This window comes from Pantherophis guttatus, chromosome 5, assembly GCF_059756535.1.
Source record: "Pantherophis guttatus breed Tessera chromosome 5, ASM5975653v1, whole genome shotgun sequence".
NCBI classification, from domain to species: domain Eukaryota; kingdom Metazoa; phylum Chordata; class Lepidosauria; order Squamata; family Colubridae; genus Pantherophis; species Pantherophis guttatus.
In genome coordinates, this window is record NC_142067.1 from 57,340,008 (window position 1) to 57,361,651 (window position 21,644).

Below are 21,644 nucleotides of genomic sequence, written 5' to 3' on the forward strand. Positions count from 1 at the left end.
CAGATTATTTGATTTGCTCAGATAGGAAATGTATACTGTTTAAAAACCAGCAAGCAAAACTATTATTCTCCTCCCGAGTATTTGTAAAACTTGGTCCAATGGTGTTTAGTATTCAGTTCTGTTAGAACTGAGACTTGCATTATTCATTTTTAATTAATGCCTGCTCACTTTAGTATCCAGTCATTTCCTTACAGTTTAGAAAACTGTTATTAGTCTTATTTTCTTACAAGGCTAGGGGTATGAGAAGAGTGACCCTATTCAGCAAAGGGCATCCCATTCCAGTCACTTCTTGATACCACAATTCCAATCGATTTATTTACCTGTATTTCCTGAAGTTGGTTCAATAATGGTATCCCCTGGCTTCAGAATCCCATCCCTTTCAGCATCTTCCACCATTCGTAAACTGATTCTGTCTTTCACACTTCCTCCAGCATTGAAAAACTCGCATTTGGCCACTGAATATCACAATTAAAGTAGTATATGTTTCAGATGAATCAAGAAAAAGATGCCCACCAACCTTCTGCACAGGATTTGGCAAATGCAATTTCATCTATCCATATTCTAAGAAAAGGCATATCTGAACATGTGTATCGATATCTACATACACATAGATATCTATAGGTATCATATTTATAGATACGATAAGATAGCATATCTTAATTGAATATTGAACTAAACAAATAAGTCTCTGATGAATTAATTCTGAAGCTGGATTTGGATTAGCCCAATATCCTGTACCTTCCATAAGCAACCACATAGTCGGATTATTCTCTTCTATAAGCTCAGATCCCAAACCAGACATATACAGAACTTTTTTTATTCTGAAAAACCGAGAACAGAGTAACAAAGCTGGAAGGGACCTTGGAGGCCTTCTAGTCCAACCCCCTGCTCAGGCAGGAAACCCTATATACCATTTCAGACAATGATTGTCCAATTTTTTCTTAAAAACTTCCAGTGTGGGAGCATTCTCAACTTCTGGAGGCAAGTTGTTCCACTGATTAATTGTTCTGTCAGGAAATTTCTCCTTAGTTCTAGGTTGCTTCTCTCCTTGATTAGTTTCCATCCATTGTTTCTTGTCCTGCCTTCTGGTGTTTTGGAAAATAAGTTGCCTCCCTCTTCTTTCTGGCAGTCCCTCAAATATTGGAACACTGCTATCATGTCTCCCCTAGTCCTTCTTTTCATTAAACTAGACATGCCCAATTCCAGCAACCGTTCTTTATATGTTTTAGTCTTCAGTCCCCTAATCACCTTTGCTGCTCTTCTCTGCACTCTTTTTTGAGTCTCAACATCTTTTTTACATTTTGGTGACCAAAACTGGATGTAGTATTCCAAATGTGGTCTTTACCAAGGCATTATTTCTCTTTCTTCTTTCCCAAGAAGTTTTCCTTCTATCAAACACGCTCCTCATGCAACGTCTTATACAATTTAGAGTTTTAAGCCTCACTAGCAATACACAGACTGGAGAAGCAGCTGATTGTAGGTCAGTTTCCAACTGCTGCACTTAAAGCACGGTAGTATCACAAACAGCCTCATCATTCAAAAATAACAGAAAGTCACAAAGTCTACTATATTCCTGACTGATTTGGTCCTTTGAAATTAAGGGTCCCCTTATCGATAATACTGATGGTGAGAATGCACGTGTTTATGTTTACAATTCCAAGTAACCATCACTATAACAAATACTCACAGAGTTCACATTTGAGGCCACAGAGCTTTCCAATCTTGTTGATACGCACCATGGGAGTATCGCCAATGTTTTTCAGGATATCCGGCATAATTTTTGGAGTCTTTTTTCTACACCAGAAAGAAAAAGAGATACAATATTATTAGGAAACAATCCTAAAGTTCATTATCCCCAACTAACATTAGAATGGATCAAACCGAATGGCCAGCTTACAATAAAAGCCACCTTCCAAACAGGTCTTTTCTCCACCCGTCTATTGACCAAATGACCACTTACAATGTAGCATGGTGATGGGGAGATTCAGAGGGAGATTTTCCAAGCTCCCAGGTACACTTGCTGACAGCATCAGGCCGGATCCACTTCCTCTCCTTTTCTGTTGAATTACAAGATTCCTTCTCCAAAATTCCATTGGGTATGTAGTCAACTGAAACATGAGTGCAAGTCACTGTATCCATTTCAGTTTCGGCAGGGATTGATGGCATTGTACCTGCACCAGAGGGGGAAACAAGAGATTAATTGTATTACGATACAGGACTAACTATCATTATGACTAAAACACATAAACATGGACAATCCCAAATTTAATTAAAAAAACATGGCAACAAATTATAATTTTGTTTTGCCTGTAACTATCCAACGGTTTGGCCTTTGGAAGGTTCAATAAAATAACTAGTCCAAACTATTTTGAATCAGGCAGATTATATCCATGTACTACTACAAAATAAGGTGTTTAAAAATAGCTTTGCTACTGTCTCATTATTTCCAAGATGCTGAGCTATGTGGATAATGTTTCAGGCAATTCTATATCAGACAAATTTAAGAAAGCAATATTCCTCAGATTGCTGCACTCTGAACCTGCTTGATTTCACATTCCATAATCCTGTAACCAGTGGGATACAACTTGTTTCAGAATCCATGTAGGTTCCAGCAAGGATATAGATTTTGGGTTATTGTGATAACATCTGGGAGGGAAAGATATAAAATTGTTGGTGTTTGAGATATGAGAAAAATTTAACACATAAGATTTACAGGCACACATACATACAAACATATCTATTTCTCACAGTATATTTCACTTGACAACAAATAGAAGGAGCTGACATGTCAGAACTGTGGTACACCATGTGTGGACTTTTTAAAATAGTAATTTTATTAAAAATTACAATTAAAAAGATACAAATACAAACTAAAAATAGAATGTGGAAAAAAGAAAAAATAGAAAGAAAAAATAAGAACATAGTGTGTGTGTATGTGTGTGAATAAATGACCTTCTCCATCATCAAAGTATAAACAATTTTAATAACTTCTCTTAAAATACAACTAAATGATCTTTTTTCCCCATATCCCAACTATTATTTACAAGTAGTTCTTGACTTACAACCATATTTGGGACTGGAATTTCCATTGTTGGACAAGTGGATCAGGCCCAATTTTACATTATTTTTTGCCACAGTTGTTAAGCGAATCATTGTGTTAGGCAGTCATTAAGTGAATCTGGCTTCACCATTGCTTGATGGAAGACAGCTGGGAAAGTCACAAATGGTGATTGTGTGACTTCGGAAGGTTACAACCATCCAAAATACATGCCAGTTGCTAAGCTCCTGAATTTCGATCATGTGGCTGTGGAGATGTTGTGATGGTGGTAAGTGCAAGTAGGGTTTGTAAGTCACTTTTTTCAGTGCTGTTGTAACCTCGATCACTAAACAAAAGGTTGCAAGTCAAGGATTATCTGTGTAAAGAAATCCTTGAAGCCTCACTGTTCAGTCCTAATCAACAAAAGTCCTTTAAAGGGTTATCAGAGATAACATATCTATCCTTAACCTTAAAAAAATAAACCAATTTTACATTCCTTTCTTTTACTTTTAATAAACCTCATTTTTAGTCTCTTTAAATAATGTCCTGTTGATTTCTATGTTTATTGGTCTCTTGATTCTCTTCCCATACAACTTTTCAAGGTTTTGATAAGTCTCATTTGTAAATCCAATATAGAAAAGTTATCCAGGTCACTCTTTGTTATTTGTACATCCTTTTTCATTATTAAAACATCAGCCAGTTTCCTTTGCATGTCCAGTGTAGCATCTTTTCCCATTCTTGTAACCTGTCACTTTTAAATCCACTTTCAGATCAGTCTCAGTCTTATCCAGTAAAACTTCAATAGGTTGGACAATAATTAAACAGCCAAAATTTAGTAGAAACTATAATATCAGAAATGAAATTAATTTAAAAATCCTTTTGTTCCATAAACAGTGTTTATTAAAAGTTAACAGGGTTAGAAGGATAAAAGTGACATTACTTTGATTCAAAAAGACAAGGTAGTGCCCAAGCATGATTCGGGGGGATTCTAGCATAGGGGAGCCTGTTGCAGAGCAATGTTTTGATTAACAGCTAAACAGTAGAAAGATCTATGAAGGATACTGTAGATTGCTGAGGGCTATGCTAATAACACCCTTCTTCCCTCTCTTTATCTTGTACCTGCTGGAAGCCCTCCAGACTATTATCAAATTTAAGGGGAACAGCTTAATTTTGGCCATTGGGCATCCCAAAAAAGACATCTAAGAAAACAGACACATACATGCACGTTTGTGTGCGCGCACACACACACACACACACAGTTTTTTATACAGAAATGCATCTGCTGGTCAAACACATACTATATATTCATGTTTTTTAAAAAAAAAACATGGTTTATTTGGCCACCTTTTGGGGAGGTAGTGGTGAAGAAAAACCAACTAAGGGAATGCAATCCAGCATCAAAGATCCCCCCACAGCTGCTTATTTGGGAAGAAATCAGTTTTTTTCTAACCCTGCTTTGTTAGCTCTCTATGGAAAAATTTGGCCCCAAAGCCCTTTCATCTGGTCCAATCTCTTTCAAGCCTGCAGCTCCCACCCCAGTAGAGTGCTTGCCAGTGTCTGTTGGCTATAATCCCAGGAGGCTGGTAAATAATCTCTACTTCTTCCTACCACCCACCTCACACAATATCAGTCCTAGTTCTATAACATATCAGACGGGCAGGGTGAGAAAGAGGAATCTGGACTTTTGAAAGTCATCAATTTATTTCCTCTAACTGCTATTGCAAGAGGCTTTCCTGTAGTTGTGGCATTATCTATTTCTCAGGCTAAATGTAAACATTGATGCAGGCTTCTTAGGACTTTCATGAGCACTGTAAGCATTTTGTCAGTTACTTCTGCTTGGTAATTCCTTCTTACTTTTAGACATCTAGGTAAATGCAAGTACTAAAACAGTAGCTGATGCATACAGTGTATTTTAACAAAGTAGGTGTTATTTAGAATTATACAGCCTTTGATCACCCACAGACTCAGCCCCAATACATCTGAAGAGGATTAAGTTGGGAGGTGTGAGCTGCAGCACCAGGATAGCCATGTGGATTTTCCTCTGAAGTATTTAGATGAGTGACTATCAGTCTTGCGTCAGAATTCTTGCCAACCAGAATCCAAGGCAATTAAGAGAGAAAATGCACGATGATCCTTTTTTGGGGGAGGGGTGGTTGGGTAACAAAATGATCTTGTCATACTTTAATTGCTTGAACTAAGAATCTGACTGCTACATTGGATACCAACTATTTTAGATAAGAACAAAGGGATTATATCAAATCCTCTTTGATTAACATATCTGTCAAAAATATCAAGTGCAGGTGCTGAAATTAACCAGTTCAGTTTGTAAAGCATTGGTGTTGCAGGGTCATACCAAAGTGGACTTATAACCACTTGTACCATTATAGTACATTCTGAGTCAAATGCAGTTTCCAGGTGGTTTTGAACGACAGCCCCACATACATTATATTGTTGTAGTCCATATAGGAGGTGCACAGGACAAGGTCACCCAATTTAGGAACTAGCAGACTGACGCATAATATGGATTTGGGCAAAAGTTCTCCTGATCATGTCTACCATTTGCTCTTCCTGTAGGACCTGAGAGTCCAAGAGGACCACCAAATTACACACCAAACCTGTCTAAGTCCCATCCAGTATCAGGGAATCACAAAGTCCACAAGCACTTGATCTTGCTCAGATTGAACCACTGCCTCCAGACACTGAAAAAAATAATCTTCATAGCATTACATGGTAGCCTAGAGATTTATAACTGGATACCATAACTGGGTATCATTAAGATGCAGTGGTTAACAGTTTGCTTCCAGGTGTAATTGCAGAGTGCCAATAGTTACTGTATCTATGGAGGGCTAGGGTGGATATAGTACTTCATCCCAGTTCTAATTGAGAATCTTGCCAGAGAAGCAAGCCATTACTTGTCTTACAAGGAAATGTCAATGGAATGCTCAGAAAAACATTCCCATCGAAAATCATCAGGATATGAGGGCAGGAAGAGGAAGTAATTAAACACAAGAGTTCTTCAGTTCCTTTGTTAAATATCTTCAAGCAGAGGTTAGATAAACATTTTTATTTGTATTCTTCATTAAGTAAAGGCTTTGACTTAAATGAGCCATTTCAGTTCCATGTTAACAAACTTCTGAACAAGCTTTTGTTGCTCTTCTTCTAATACTAGCTGTAAACATAGATACTATAAATTATAAAGCAGCTTAATTTACTAAATACTGTTCACTGATTAAACTAAAAGAAATCTGGCTATTCCTTTTTGTTTACCATTCCTACATTAATACTGGCACCATTTCCAGGTATTTTGTAATATTGTATAGAGGAAATAATTTATATTGTATTTACATAAAGATAACTGTGTTGAAAATGATCTAATCCCAAATATATTTTTTAATTTTGACAGAAAGTCTTCACAATACTCAGCTTCTATAACTTGTCAATATATACATACATACATACATATATATATATAATTCCAGAAGCCACATGCCAAAAGAGGATGAGACCTGGGCAAAATAAAGTAGTTAAATAAAATTATAAAACTGACTAAAGTTGATTAATAAAATAAAATAGCTCACTTACATAATTAATTGATCACTATATGTTAAAACTGGAGGAGTAAGAAAAGAAAGGATTGAGCTAGAATAAGGGGAAGCAGGGGTGTACACTAGGAAATGAAGAAAAGAAAATCTGAAACATAAAACAGGATGGACATGATGCAAGAAGGCTAAATAGAGAAGTTTAAAAAGTTCTGCTTTTCTATTACAAAGTAGGTGAGTATCCAGAGTCAGACTTTTCTCAAGGTTGGAAGTTTGAAATTATTTGTACCTTTCACATATTAACCATAAAACTGACTACTTCAGTCTACAGTTAAATATTTAGGTGAATTGCCTTTCTACTGAAGATTAATAAATGTACTGAGTAATTCTGATTTTAATTCAGCATACGATTGACAATGTTATGTTCAAAACCTATGTAACAATCATAAAATTGGAACGGGCCATTTACATCATCAAATGTTATGTACAATATTTTCCCATATTGTTTGGTGACTGGTCAGTTTAGCTAAGGATGTAAGGGTTTGGGCTGTGGTATGATTAGAATAAGCTTATCTGTTGCTATTAAGAAATATATTTAGTTATAAGATTAGAAAATGTACAAAGAATTTGGGCAGGTTATAGACCAAATGAGGCTGCAAATCTATGATTGGAAACAAGTTTAAATAATTTATTACTACAAAGACCTCAAAATTCTTATGAAGTGATTAACATGGAGGGATCCACTGCAGCATGGACAGTGAGTTCTGAGTATTGATCTACCAACTAGAAGGCCCACCACCAACAGAACTGATTTTGCTGAATCAGTGATCAGAGGTGGTGACGGGAGACATTTGGACTGGTTGGTTGAATTTGTGGGGACTTTTAACAATTATTTCTTCTGTCCAACAGATTCAGAACAAGGAAGGCAAAGCTGGGGACTATGTGGCACTATATTACATGCTTCACTGCACCAGAGGGAAGATGGTTCAAAATTTAGGGTGGCTGATATTCCTCTCCACTCAAGTTACATGGAGTCTATATATTTGAAGCACTATGGCTAACCTGTTCAGATTATGGCTCTGGTGGCTATCCCCAGAATCCTCAGAAATATTCCAGAACTGTTACTTAGGCAAAGGGACTGAAACACTCTTTAAGACCAGGAAAGCAAGATGACATTCAGCAGCTGAGGCATACATCTCTCTGATTCACTGGGTTATAAGGCGGGGAGGTAAAGGATAATTAGAAGATTCTGTTATGTAGTCTACGTTAATAGAGCATAGTTCTAGTCTTCCAATGGAATTGATTTTCTGATTTGCACTATCTAATGGGGCTGACATATTCTCTTCCTAATGGAAAGTTTTTCCTATATCAAGATCAGAAGGATGCATGGTGGTGAGTTAATATGGAGTATAGAACAGACTCTCCCAATCTGAGATGAAGAGACTGCCCAAAGGCTTTCAGGATACTGGTTGCATAGAGGGCAAGGGGTAGTAAACTACATGGAGTGTCAATTTGAATGGTGTCGCCAGATCACTGGTCTCCATATTTTTTTGTAGTTACAGTTTCTGAATAAGTTAACTATAGTGGGCTGTTGGCTTATGCTGTAGGATGGAAAATGGTAGTTGGGCAAAATAGTACTGGATTGTTGTACATGAGCCAGGGTTACTTTCCATGAAATGGGGAGCCATATACATGTGATTAACAAATAAAGAGTAGATCTCAGTGACTGAGATTAAGTAAAATACATTGGGGGAACAGAGGTTGGCCATTCTAGGGGAAGGGAACTGTCAATCTATTCCAGTTGCTTCAATCTTAGGTTTTGGTGGCCAGATTGTTTATGGTCTCAGATTGAGAATGATAATGCCAGATCAGTAATAAAACATACAAATCTATAATCTGGAAGAGGATGAGCAGACAAATTTGCTCATTATTATGCTCAATACTAAAAATAGGCTGGGCAAGGGCATTAGTATTCCCTTTTCAAAAATTTGCTTGGAAGGGTTTTAAGTTCTTTTCTTCAATAATAATGCCACAGCAACAGAAAAAGGGTGGTCCTGATATATAAAGATGACTTGTCTATGACTGGCATTAGCAGACTACTGGCTAGTTGTCTTGTTTAGGATTGCCAGATAATTTTAATTAATGGTTATGCTGTTTCATGGACTATATTTTAAATATATTAAATGGACATTTTATTCTTCAAAACTACTGGGAGTCATAAGATTACAACATTCTAAAAAGCTAATTAATCAATTAATCCTTCATCTCATGGCATATAGCTTCCTTCTATGTACTATATATGCTGTATGTCCAGGATTTATGCATTTCATATTTTTAAAGGGTAAAAAAAGTTTATAATTTAATTGAAAAGCAAATTAATATTTATGTTTTCTGTGCCTTCCTGAAAGGGGACGGGAATGGTCTTGGAATTCTTGAAATTGTTATCTGTGGGGGGTGGAGAGAATAGCTCAGAATTTTTCAGAAAGTATTTCCAGTAATAAAATATATACTTGTTAACAAGTAAAGATATTATAAAAATAGGAAGGCATTTTGAAGTTACAGAAAATCAAAAGCCTCTATCTAGAGCATCTTCTCCCTCCTCTGACCCTGTCCCAAGTAATTCAGCATTTTTATGATGAAGTGATGGATCTGTGGAATAAACAGTTAAACTACAGGCATTTTAGTAATTAGAAAAAACTAGCATAACTTCAGAAACAGGATTATGGTAGATATATTCATCCACAGGCAGATGGGGGCAAAAATATAGAAAGAATATGATTATTCAATTCTGTTAATAACCAGAAATCATTAATCTGTGTACATAATGTAAATCAGGGGTCTCCATCCTTGGCAATTTTAAGACTCCCAGAAGTCCACAAGCTTTGCTGGCTGAGGAATTCTGGGAGTTGAAGTCCACAAATATTAAAGTTGCCAAGGTTGGAGACCCCTGGTGTAAATGATACTTCATGTTTCTTTTTCACATTTTTCTAATTCAGTGTCTGATTTCCAATTATAAATAACACAAAACAAAACAAAACAAGAGAGTTAATACTGGCACCATTTTCCAGGTATTTTGTAATATTGTAGAGGAAATAATTTATACTGTATTTTCATGTATATACTGTATACATGAAAAACCACTAAATCAGTGCTTATCAAACTTGACAACATTAAGATGTGGGGATTTCCAGAATTTTCCAATCAGCATTTCAATATATGGGAAGTCCATGCAATTTAAAGTTGCTAAGTTTGAAAAACAGTGTACTTGATGTTATTAAGAATTAGGTTGAATGAAAAAAAGAATTTTATGGTTCTCCTGAAGACCTCCTAAAGAAGATCTATCCATTTTCATATGTAAATAAATATTCCTCAACAGGAATGACAACCAAGGCAGCCAGGTTCCAAGTCTCCACGAGAGAGGTTGATGGTACCTGACTACATACAGCTTTAATGAGTGCTGAGAAGCATTTTCTCATAGGCTTGAAATAAAAATTACTTATCCTTAGTAAGTACAGAAAACTACAGGTAGTCAATGCAATTGTTTAAGGACAAATACAATTCAGTTTCTCCTAGCTGAAGTTTCTAAACTGCACTTATAGATATCCCTATACAGACTGTGTTACAGTAATGCAGTCTGGATGGTCCCAGTTGATGCGTTCTGAGGTCACTTTGTTCAAAGAAAGAGCAACACATTCAAAGATAGCTAAACACTCTAGTCCATTCCTCAGTGTGAGATACAGGTTGAGAGAAGTGAAAAAACCAAAAAGAATTTAAAGTCAAACATCAAGTGTACCCATATACTTCTAGTAACTAATTAATCACAATCAAGATATAAAACTCATACTTAATATTAAGTATGTAAATACATATTAAGACACACTTATTAAGACTTAACATACATTTCCAAATAAACACAATATTTACCAAGTATTAGGTCACTAGACAAAAGAAACATTGTCAAAGTTCCCAATACTTAAAACTCTCCTCAGATTCAACATAAATTGGGCACTTTCCCCAGAAAAATCAAGAATAATATCTGAGAGAATATACACTCAAGGAAAGGAATGGTGAAAACCAAAATGTTGCCATTATTTATACAGATAGTCTAAGATTCTTGGTGCTGTTATTAGGACTGGGAGAAAATAAACTCGGGAGAATTGTAGAAAGAATAAGTGACACAGAACAAACTGCAGAGTCTGCAGAGATGAGAAACATAAAAATACATAATTCTCTGTATCTTTAATGCTACAAGTTCATTTTGCAAATGCAAATGAATTGTCCTACATTTCAATGTATGCTCATATGAACATGGAATTTATTAGTATTTTCAGTGCAAAGAGGTTTCTTCTTCAGAGCTCCCAAAATATATTCATTACTCCTAGAGCAGTGTCACCAAATGACAACCATCTCAGACATAAACTTCAGACACAGATAGATTTCAAAATAAAGGATTCATTTTCCACTTCCCACATTCACTGACAGAGATAATCCAGACCGCAATACTGTAACTAGCAAGTTTTTATGTATTTGCATTTTTAAATTTCTTACTACCATGAATGCTGCTCATTTACACATTTCAGTAATAGTTGAATAAATTTCTAGAGTAGAATTAGCACTTTTAGGGTCAAGAATGTCATGTTTACACAACACATTTTGCAACAGACATATTGATCTAAGGAATACAGTCAAAACATCCCAAATGGTGAGGTATTAACAAATTCAACTAGTGTTTTACACCATGTGGAATCTATGAGATATACTGGACTGAGAAAAAGTGAATAATCTAACATCACTCACTATGTTTCTGTGGTTGTGATGGATTCACAAAATGAGATTCTCGTTCCTAACCCACCACTCTAGTTAGGCATATTTGGGGGAGAGGCAGTTTTAATGTGTAGATGAGAGAAAACAGGCAGATGTAATGGGGTATGTTCAATACTCATCAGTATTTATTTGATGGTTATGTTTGGAGAATGGAAGTCACTAGGTTTTTTCCAAAAAGGCTAGTAAGAGGTCAGAACTAGAAGTTACTTTTATAACATATTGGGAGTGTAAAAAGAACTCTGGTGTCTATGGTATACTTTCATTCATCCTAAAAGTAAAACTATTATATTTCAACCCAAAGTTGCTTTAACTGTAAAAAAGGTTTAAAAGAGATAATCAGTTGGGGGCGGTGTTTAAGCTACTGGGCTGGAAACTAGAAGACTAAGTTCTAGTCTTTCCTTAGATATGAAAGCCAACAAGGAGACTTTGGACCAATTCTCAGTTTTTCTCAGCCCAATACAACTTACAGGTTTGTTGTTATGGGAAAAATAGGAGACAGAAGTATTTGGTATGCATGCTTCCTTAAGTTAATATAAAGACAGGATAAAACAAACAAATACATGCCGACAGTGTCATAAACTTAATATGAACAGATCATGCAACAGCATCATGTTACTATCTATCAAAGAGCAGAAAATGGATTTCATTGACATGTGTGATTTTATCCAATTAATAAAAATAAATGAGCGGTAAAGAATGCTATGGATAATACTATGCTCATTAAAGATTCCCAATTGCTGAAAAGAAACCAATTGTGTACAACAGTATATTTATAACATTTTATATACAAATAGATGGACTATGCATAATTATGTTAACTTTATAACTTGAAAGAATTGTATTATACTATCTTCTACACTTTATTACTCCTTGGCAGAGTGACAGGTACTAAATTATTGGCAGAAAGTCTGCAGATAATATTTTATATACAAATAGATGGACTATGCATAATTATGTTATCTTTATAACTTGAAATAATTGTATTATACTAGCTTCTGCACTTTACTACTCCTTGGCAAAGTGACAGATGTTAAATTCTTGGCAGAAAGTAGTTTGCAGAGAACAAAACCACACCATAGCCGAGAAAGACTGACATTTAGCCTGAAGGGTGGGTATGGCATGCAACCCCTTGCAACACCAAATTGCTAGATGCTATTAAATTGGTAGATGCTATTAAATCCCTTCATATTAAACATTTTGTAAATTATGTTCCAAAATCTTCTTAATCATTTTAAAACATGTCCCTACAATCCCATGCAACATCTTTATTACCTGTTCCACTCATGTTGGGATTTGCTCTTTTGGTTCAAAAGGAATCCAAGGAGGGATCTGTTTTTATTTTGCTTCACAGGAATTTAAAAATTTAAGAAATGTACTCAGTACATGTCAAGTATAGGTAAGTCTTATTATCTTATACTATATGCTCTGGCTCTACTTGACAAAAAATTCCACCATATTTTGTTTTGGTATTGTTGTTTGGTATTGTTGAAGATCAAGAATCCCTGAATATGTCCCCAATTTTACAAGTACTATATATCCAAATTAATATTAGATTATATAACTCAATACCACCATTAAATTCTGCATCTGCTTGATAAATTCATATTATTAAAAAAATACAGATTTCACTTTCTTTATAGATGTATGGGGAGAAACAAGATCATGCTGAAAGGCCTATTCCATAAGGAGGCCCTATGACAAAGAAGGCATGATTCTTAGGTCCCACAAGATGACCCTGCCTAATAAAGAGCACCTGGAGTGTATTGTTGGTTCCAGTAGGGTGAGCTAAATTAATGGATAGGTGACTGTAACTTAATCTCACATTTTAAATCTAAACTAAAGCCTCATCAATTGTTAAACTGTAGGTATGTACTCCAAGCTACATATAGCTAACTAAGAATTAACTCAAGGAACTCAGAACTTAGTTCTAAGTAAATATAACATGTTGTATCAACCTAAGAAATCTGTTTCAAACACACCTGGGAAATGCACAAACAGGGCATTTGAGTTATGCATCATTACACAGCTCTAGCTCTCAATTTACATGCCTGTTTTATTTTAAAAAGAGAAGCAGAAATATAGGAATATATCATCAAGAAAAGTAGAACTTCATCTTCCAACATGCTATATCCTTCACTGCTCATTAAGAATTAATGTTTGGGAAACACTATAAAGGAGAATTAAAACGTTTATTGAACGCCACTACGTTTTCTTCAAGATTCTGCTTCTAGCTCACCTGTCCTACTACAAGATGATGCAACCACAAGGTGGAGGAGGAAAAGAAATAGAGGTCTCTCACAAGCATTTCATGAACAAAGAACCCTTCTCCACTTTCCAGCTCTGTAAATTTAGAGCTGCAGTTACCCCATCTCACTAGTTCTCTCCTCCCTCCCCTTGTTAGATGAAATAAGCTCCTGAGCTGGTACTTTACTACAGGTAGGGAAACTCGCCTTCCAGCTGTTAATATATTCCCCATTTCTACCAGCCTTAGGCTAAGAATAGGAATTACCAGCCGAACTATGGATAGGGATTGTACTTTATTAGTGCCCTGATAAACACAGGAGCCGCATCTTAAACCCAATTATTACATAAATAAGTGTGTTTCCTTCTAATAGTATTGCACCACTAATACTTACTTGTTTTATTAAAATGAGAAAAGGGATAACAGATTCCCCGCGATAGATGGAAAACGCTCCCCGGCCAGAAGATATTCGCCGGCCGACCGCCAACCGCGAGCTCAGCGTGTGCGAAGCTCTTTCCCAACCCACCTTATCTTTTAGGGAAAGAGTAAGCCGTGATTGGCTGAAAGGAGGGCGTGAGGGGCAATAACCAATGAGAATTACCAATGAGAAGGTACTGCCTCAGTGCAGCAATATACGCACATTGCTTGTTCGTCTTGCACAGCGTGCATGTATAAACTCATGAAAATGGTAGAGTGGCAGTGATTGACGGCGATTGGGTTTTCTATTGGGTGTGAGGTGGGATTATAGAGCTTTCTCATCAGGTTTTTAAAACGAGACAATGTTGAGACGGGGTGGAACTCAGAACTTCGTAGTTACTCTGAATTTATGGCATATTTCCACGCCTTCTCCAAGCCAAGCAACAGGCAAGCATTGATGTTTAAATAACTCTACATATGCCTTTTCCCCTGTCGATTACGAATACTGGTCCTTCCCGTAAGAAAGCTAATGGGGAGATTTTTCTCGGATGCCCTGCTCAGAAGTTCCAACTTTGAATGTTGGAATTCATGTCTTGCCTCATCTATACACTTTCATTAATGCATCAAATATCACCAGGGACTTAGGAGACAGGTATTGGCACCATCTTATATTTGATTTAAAGGATATGGTTGATGTTTAGATTATTTTTGTGTACTATTGCTAGGCATTTCGAGAACCTTGAGAGGCAAGATAAAATATTTAAATATTATTTGGATGGCTTTTTAAACACTTCGTTAAATATTAGGTTAAATGCTACATACGAGCATAAAAATATTAGGAGAGCTCACCTCTGCTGGATCAAAACCCATCGAATCAAATGCTTTGGCGCCCTCTAATTTGGATGTTAAGGCAACTAATATTCAAGGCCTTGTGTACTTAATATGTACCTATTATGACTAGTAGCGATTGATTTAAGAAGTTTGTCTAGTTCTCCTTTTAAAGTCATCCGACAGTCTTTACCTCATCTTGAAGTAGCAAATTCCATAATTTACAGTGTTCCACCTATTTGCCAATTATTATTTTTTTTTGCAGTTATAACAATTTTAGTATATTTTATTAAGTCTCCAGTGAGGTAGCCTCAAAGGTCTGCTGGGCGAAAGAGGTTTGTTTCTTAAACATCAGAGCGTCAGGCTTGCTATTAACATTTTCAGACGTGTTCCTCTATACTTTTTTTAAAAAAAAATCTTCACCAGCAGCGAGGAATGCAAGTTGTGGGTGTTTTTTGTTGTCTTCTTCCAATCAGAAGACGCCCCTCAGGGTTTATTTTAAGGCGTCGGCTTCGGCTTCTCCGAAAAGACCGGGCGACCTAAGCCTCTGGCTCATTTTTCGAGGGAGGAGGAAGCGGAGTTTTTGCGCAAGAGTGACCTCCGTCTACAATTACGTTTACACACGGAACCACCCTTCCCGTCTGGCGATTCGCTAGTCCGTCTGACGGGTTCCTTAATTTCTTCACGAAAGCCTGACCCGTTTCTTCCTTTGCTGATTCATCCTTTGGACGCAGTTCAAGCAACCGTTTCTTTAAATGTACGTCGGTAATACCGTACTGTTCCCACCTTTCCTTGTGTTCCATTTCACAAACCACAGAATAGGCAATCTGCTGGAAATTGCCACGTAGTAATCCATAATAGTTTGTGAATTGCTGCAGCATAGTCTTAGCCCAGATTTTTGCACTCCCAGTAAGGTAGCCCAGGTTTATAAGTGTCTTAGTCTTGTTTTTAGAAGATAGTTCTCTAAAATCTAGGAAAGGCATTGGTTTAGTTTCAATCCAATCTATCTCCCAAAGGTGTTTGGGGGATATGCTGCCTTAAGAGTCCTAGAGGAAATATACAGTAGTGGCCAAACTTGTGGAAACCTTTTGGGAAAAGTGTATTTTTGAGGTTTGATGACTAGTAACACCACTTTTTTGGGGGGGGGGGGGTTCAAGATAATCATATTACATTGCTGGAATGGCCTTGGAATAGCCCAGACTTTAACCCAATTGAAAATCTATGGAGGCGAATAAAGAAACGTGTTAGTCAGAAGCAACCCAGCAATAAAACCCAATTAATAGAAGCAATTATTCAGTCTTGGTTTCACATTTTAACAGCTGCAGAACTTGGTTCACTCCATGGGAAGACATTGTAAGACCGTAATTCATGCTAAAGGTTACCCAACTAAGTATTAACTGACATAATTTTTGTATATCTTATTTTTTCTATGGTGATAATTTTTGTATCACATATTTTCTACGGGTTTCACTTTTCTTCTTTATACTGTAACTGCTATTCTAATAGCAAATCCTTCATAGAAGTTATTGCATTACATTCTTGATTAAATTATCTTTCCATTGATACATAATTTTATGTACTACTCCAAAAAAAGATGGTGTTAATAGCTAGTTTTAGAAAATACACTTTTCCCAAAAGGTTTCCACAATTTTGGCCACTACTGTATAAATTTAACAAATAAAAAGCAAGACTTACAGGGTGCTCTGGACTGGGAGCAATCAACTGCATGTTTATTTTTGTAGAAATCTGCCTATTTGGCAGCTTATCTTTCACCAGCAACTAACAAAGCTTAGGCAAGCTTTGATAATTTGGAAGGATTTTGTTCCATTCATTCCAGAACTAGCTAAAATGAGTTATTGTTGCCAAAAACAGCATTCAAGATTTTGATGTGTCTCACTGATGTTAAGTTTCTATAATGAAGATAAATTTGTACCACTAAATGTTACTAGTGAAGGAACATAGTGATCAAACCAATATTTGCTGTTTGCTTCTGATACAATATACTGCTAGAAATCATTTATTAGGAATTAAACTTTGTTATTGGCTTCTGCTTATATTATTGTATACTATCAAATTATTTGTTAGGAACTAATTCTAGTTTAGTAAATTGTAGCCTTGATAGGGGTTAGCATTACTACAAAGTTTATCTTGCTTCTGTGTCTTGCTTCTGTTCTTGGCTTCAAAGCTAGGCACATCCTTGAAAATATAGAAGAAACTGTTAGCCAGGAATATCAGGCCCCATAGATAAAAGAACCAGAGTAGGGAGTTTTCCTGCCTCATATTCTGAATCCTGAAAGCATTCTGCTGAGTAAACAAGGAAAGGAGGGAAACCACCCCTATACAAGCTATAGGAATGCTCCATAGGTAAGTTGGACAGACAGGGGCCTGAACAAAGATTTTAAAGACCACTTTGGTAACGAACTTTTGTCTCCGATTGAGTAAACTTTGTTTCTAACGACATAAAATGTATATAATACTCTGAGCCACTCTTGCAGGGGTGTAGCTATTCCTTACATGCATTTTACCTGTATGTTTTGGATAGTTTTGTCACCCAGCCTTTTTACTTTGGCCATAAATAAAAAACTGTTATTTTTTGCAAGCCTCCTTGAGTCTCACTCTCTTTGGCATCTCAGTGGCTCGGGGAAACTTCTGGGAACTTACACTAGGAAAAATTGTTGTTTTTAATGATGGCCAGGAATTGTCAATATCTATGTTGCTACTGTTCTGTGTAATTATTTATATTATTAACTGTTTTTGGAATCAATTGTAGGAAGATATACTGTATAAATTAATAAAATAAATGAAAGCATACAAATATATCAATTGTGGGTTAACTAGTAACTCTGATTACTGAGTTCATAAAAATCTGGATTACAAACCTATATTCTAAACCAACAGTCACGAACTCTGGTCCGTGAGAAAATTTTGGTGGTCCGCAGAAAAATTATTTGCATTTTTTTGTATTGCATTAAATCAGGGGGTCCTCAAACTATGGCCCCTGGGCTGGATACAGGCAATGAACGTTTGTGTTGCTGCAGAATCTCCCTCTTCGGGGTCTTTTTGTGTGGGTTGGAGGAGGGCAGAAATTCCGTCTTGAGATCTGCTTCAGCCTCCTGATGCAGGGCTTTGGGCAAAGGCTGGAGGGAAGCGTCGCTGGTGGCAAGGAGCCAAAAGGCCTTGTTCCAGTGGGACTGCATCATGGCCTGGAACTGGCTGACCATCTCAGCCCGCTGAGCCTCCAGGCACTGGTACCTGGCTTTGCACTCCTGCAGGTCTTCACTCTGCTTGGAAAGCCTATGCTCACAGTCCTGAGTGAGGTGCTTCTGCTGAGCCTCCTTCTTGGTCAGATCCAATTTGAACTGAGCCAGTTGTTTTGCCAACTTTTTCTCATGGTGGCTGCTTAACTCCAACAACTGCTTCCTGTTGTGGCCCTAACGAGCCCAGTTGGGGAGGTGAGGAGTGGTTGGCAGGTGAGGGGTGAGTAGAAGTCAGCGAGGCGCCCCTCGATGTGACATTGTGCCATGCCCACCCAGTCACATGACTACCTAGCCACACCAACCCAGCTAGTCATTAGCCAGATCATAGTAGTGGCCTGTGGGATTTAAAATTATGAATTTAGTGGTCCCTGAGGTCCGAAAGGTTGGGGACCCGTTCTAAACAGTGCAAGTCACTTTTGTCCCTACAACCAAATTGTAACACACATCTTGCTATCCTTTTATGAGATAACCCTACCCCAACAAGTTTAGTTTACTGTGGCACTTATGATGAAAGAGGGTAACTAAAAATGATTTTATTGGGTTATTTGGGGAGGCATACTTGGGAGTAGCAACTACTCAGGAATGCTTAGAGAATAGGCTTTAAATTTTTAAATCAAAAATTGGATTTATTGTAAATGCCACATCCACAGAGCACAATTTTCTTAGTAACAAAGGAACATACATATTAATGCAATTAAGCATTTTGACTGAGTAAAGAAATGCTCTTTGCAAGCTTTAGTTTAGATGTGCCTAGGCTAATCTAAATAAGCAGAAAGCAGAAACAGAAGAGGAAAAAAATTAAACTGTTTAACTGTATTTTAATGTATATAATACTTTAATATTATACACAATAGTTTCATCCATATCTAAATGTAAAAATCAGGTATCTGCAGTACATTGCAATTACCCCAATCATTCATCAGGGTCAAAACTGATAAAAGTTTTTCTATAAGAAATCAGTTACGCAAAGAAAACTGTTATCACTACAAATTTTTATTCAGAAGCCCATCTTTTTAAAAAAAGTTTCATTATGAACTTGTTTGGTCAATCAACTACAACACTTTCTAACAGAGAAGGTAGAAATGGCATGGCTCAGAATCGTCCAGATCTTTCACGATCTCTTGACCGCCTTCTATCACGTTCTCGGCCCCCTCCTCCACCGCCTCCTCCACCTCCACCTCCTCCTCCTCCTCCTCCTCCTCCTCCTCGACCACGATCTCTGGATCTAGAGCGACGTTCACGAGACCTTGACCTGGATCTATGCCTATTAAATAAAAATAAACAGTGTGTAACTACTTCACTTTGGCCTATGCACAAACTAATATACAAGGAATAAGTGCAAAATATTAAATATAATTCAAGGATTCTACATAATATAATTTGCATCATTACATAGTTAGATAAATATTGAAGGCTGTTTATCTGTATTCTTAATAATGTGCAGAGATCAATGACCTTTTGGGAAATGACTATTCTCTTATTCAGCTCGTTGCAGATAGTGCAAATAAAAATATTCTGTCTGAAGCTATAGTGTTTAAAATTGGTCATGACAGTTCCAGTCAGAAATATTTATATTAGGAAATTATACCAAGGCAGCATTAACAAATCTTAGTATTTTGCTTTAAATACCCAGATATAAATCTAATGGAATTAAATGAATTATAATTCTTATAGCAATAGTACAACTTAGGCCTCTTGCTTTTTTGATATCTTTAAAATTAATATGCTGCTAAATATGTTAAGATTACCTGGGTTACAACAGAATTAAATAAGTTAAAATGCCAATTATAAAATAAATTCATTTATCTAAATTAATGAAATGCCACAAATATGTTTTTATAGGCAGCCTAGAAATTTAATAAAGACATAAAGCCAAATATATTATGAAAATCCTGCTTCAATGGCATGCAATCATTTCCCAATGTCCTCAAGAAGCACATTATTTACTACCTTCTGGAGGGCCATTGTAACTTCCAGAAAGAGGCTCTTCCCAAGTACGGGCTCCATAATTGAAAAGTAATGCATTGTGATTTCAATTCCCTTTACCTTATAGAACTGGGTACTACAAGAAGCTGCTCCTGGGTGTGTTGACAGCTACAGAAGCACTAGGCCTGCATCTGATGTTCCATTTATTGCATTATAAAATCAGCAACGCCTGTATATAACCTATAGCAGCAATCTTATTACACATGCAAACCATTTTTCTGGAATATATTATCAAACTGAGTGGGCAAGGATAAAGGCTTTTCCCATCTGAAATTGGCCCTGGCTTCTATTGCTACACTCTCAATGAGTAGTAAGTAAGAGAAAGATCCTGGCAATAATCCTTTGGGAGACTTCTTGTTGAATTGCTTATCTGGTTGCTCAACAACAACTTTTTTCTGAACTGCTTAATCTCCCCAAAAGATTTATGGTCGATTCTCCAGGGTTGTTTGAGGAGATATCAGCCTTTCTTCCCTGGGGTTGGGGTCAGAGTTGACTTGGTATTTCATAAATATTTCAGGCTTGTCCCACATCAACATGGGCCCAAGTCATGAAGAGGCCATATTCTTGATCTGGTATTTATTTTGGAATAATTGTAATGTGATCTGTAATTGTAAGGTATTATATTAGGCCACTTTTTAGTTGCCACAATCACCTTCACTAGGGAAGTAGGAGCCATTAGAACATTGCTCCTTATGGATTTGTCTAATTTTCAGCAGCCACTTTGAGGAATCCCCAACAAATTAGCAGCCAGTTAGATCATGCACCATGTCAAATTCTAGATCCAGAGGCAATTGTTTTAAAGTGCCATGGACTTTTATGTAGAAATAAGTTGACAATGCAATATTATCTTATTCTATTGTGTTAAGTCAATGCTTTTCTTTCTTTCCCCCCCTTTAGCCTACACTTTTTTCTCTTCCCTTTTTCCTCCCTCATTTTCCTACTAATTTCATTTTCTTTTTAATTTTATATCCTGATAAACTTAATAAAATTTTTGAAATCAGTAAAGTGTCCTGGACTTTTTGGGAAAGATAAGATTAAAGATCTTCCAGACAGTTGTTGTGACTCTCCCCCCCCCCCCCCAAATATTCTAGAGACAAGATTACTTTTGTTCGCATGGAATTTGATACTGGCTGGACATTCAAATCACAGGACTACATATGTACTATACATATTTCCTTTGATAAGGAAATGGCAGAATTCAAGCTTTGCAACCTTAATTTTTTCCAGCAATATTTTATAGAAATAGATATTATGTAAAAAGAGCTGCTCAATCTAATGCCTATATAAACAATTCATTTATTATTAAATATTAGTTTTATGAAACCATAAAACAATAAGTAATAGATTGAGAATAACAATATTTAAATACATAAATGTGGCCTTATAAGCCATCATCATGAGCCATAATACTCATTTGTTGTTTTAATCTTTGTTTACATTTAAGACTTATTAAAAATTATCTATTTCATCTATTTTGGCACATGTAAAAGCTATCCAGTTACAGCAGCACCCTA

The 21,644-nt window shown here is 36.5% G+C and overlaps 2 protein-coding genes across 4 annotated transcripts in view; both read right to left on the reverse strand.

Annotated features, from left to right (window-relative positions):
• Positions 1 to 14,247, reverse strand: part of LOC117669452 (cystathionine beta-synthase-like protein) — a 33,670-nt gene extending 19,423 nt beyond the window's left edge. The window contains exons 1-5 of one of the 2 annotated variants that reach the window (XM_034423917.3): positions 14,037 to 14,148; positions 12,673 to 12,743; positions 1,961 to 2,171; positions 1,688 to 1,794; positions 321 to 455 (exon numbers count right to left, since the gene is read on the reverse strand). In XM_034423917.3, coding sequence (XP_034279808.1) covers positions 321 to 455; positions 1,688 to 1,794; positions 1,961 to 2,171; positions 12,673 to 12,685 — 466 coding nt within the window. In that variant the 5' untranslated portion in view covers positions 12,686 to 12,743; positions 14,037 to 14,148. Of the gene's footprint in view, positions 1 to 320; positions 456 to 1,687; positions 1,795 to 1,960; positions 2,172 to 12,672; positions 12,744 to 14,036 lie in introns of both variants that reach the window. The other variant, XM_034423918.3, reaches the window with a different exon arrangement.
• A 4,695-nt stretch (positions 14,248 to 18,942) lies between these two features.
• The window catches only part of U2AF1 (U2 small nuclear RNA auxiliary factor 1), a 28,319-nt gene continuing 25,617 nt past the window's right edge, over positions 18,943 to 21,644 (reverse strand). For both annotated transcript variants that reach the window (XM_034423915.2, XM_034423916.2), the window contains exon 8: positions 18,943 to 19,408. In XM_034423915.2, the coding sequence (XP_034279806.1) occupies positions 19,237 to 19,408 (172 nt within the window). In that variant the 3' untranslated portion in view covers positions 18,943 to 19,236. The remainder of the gene's footprint in view (positions 19,409 to 21,644) is intronic.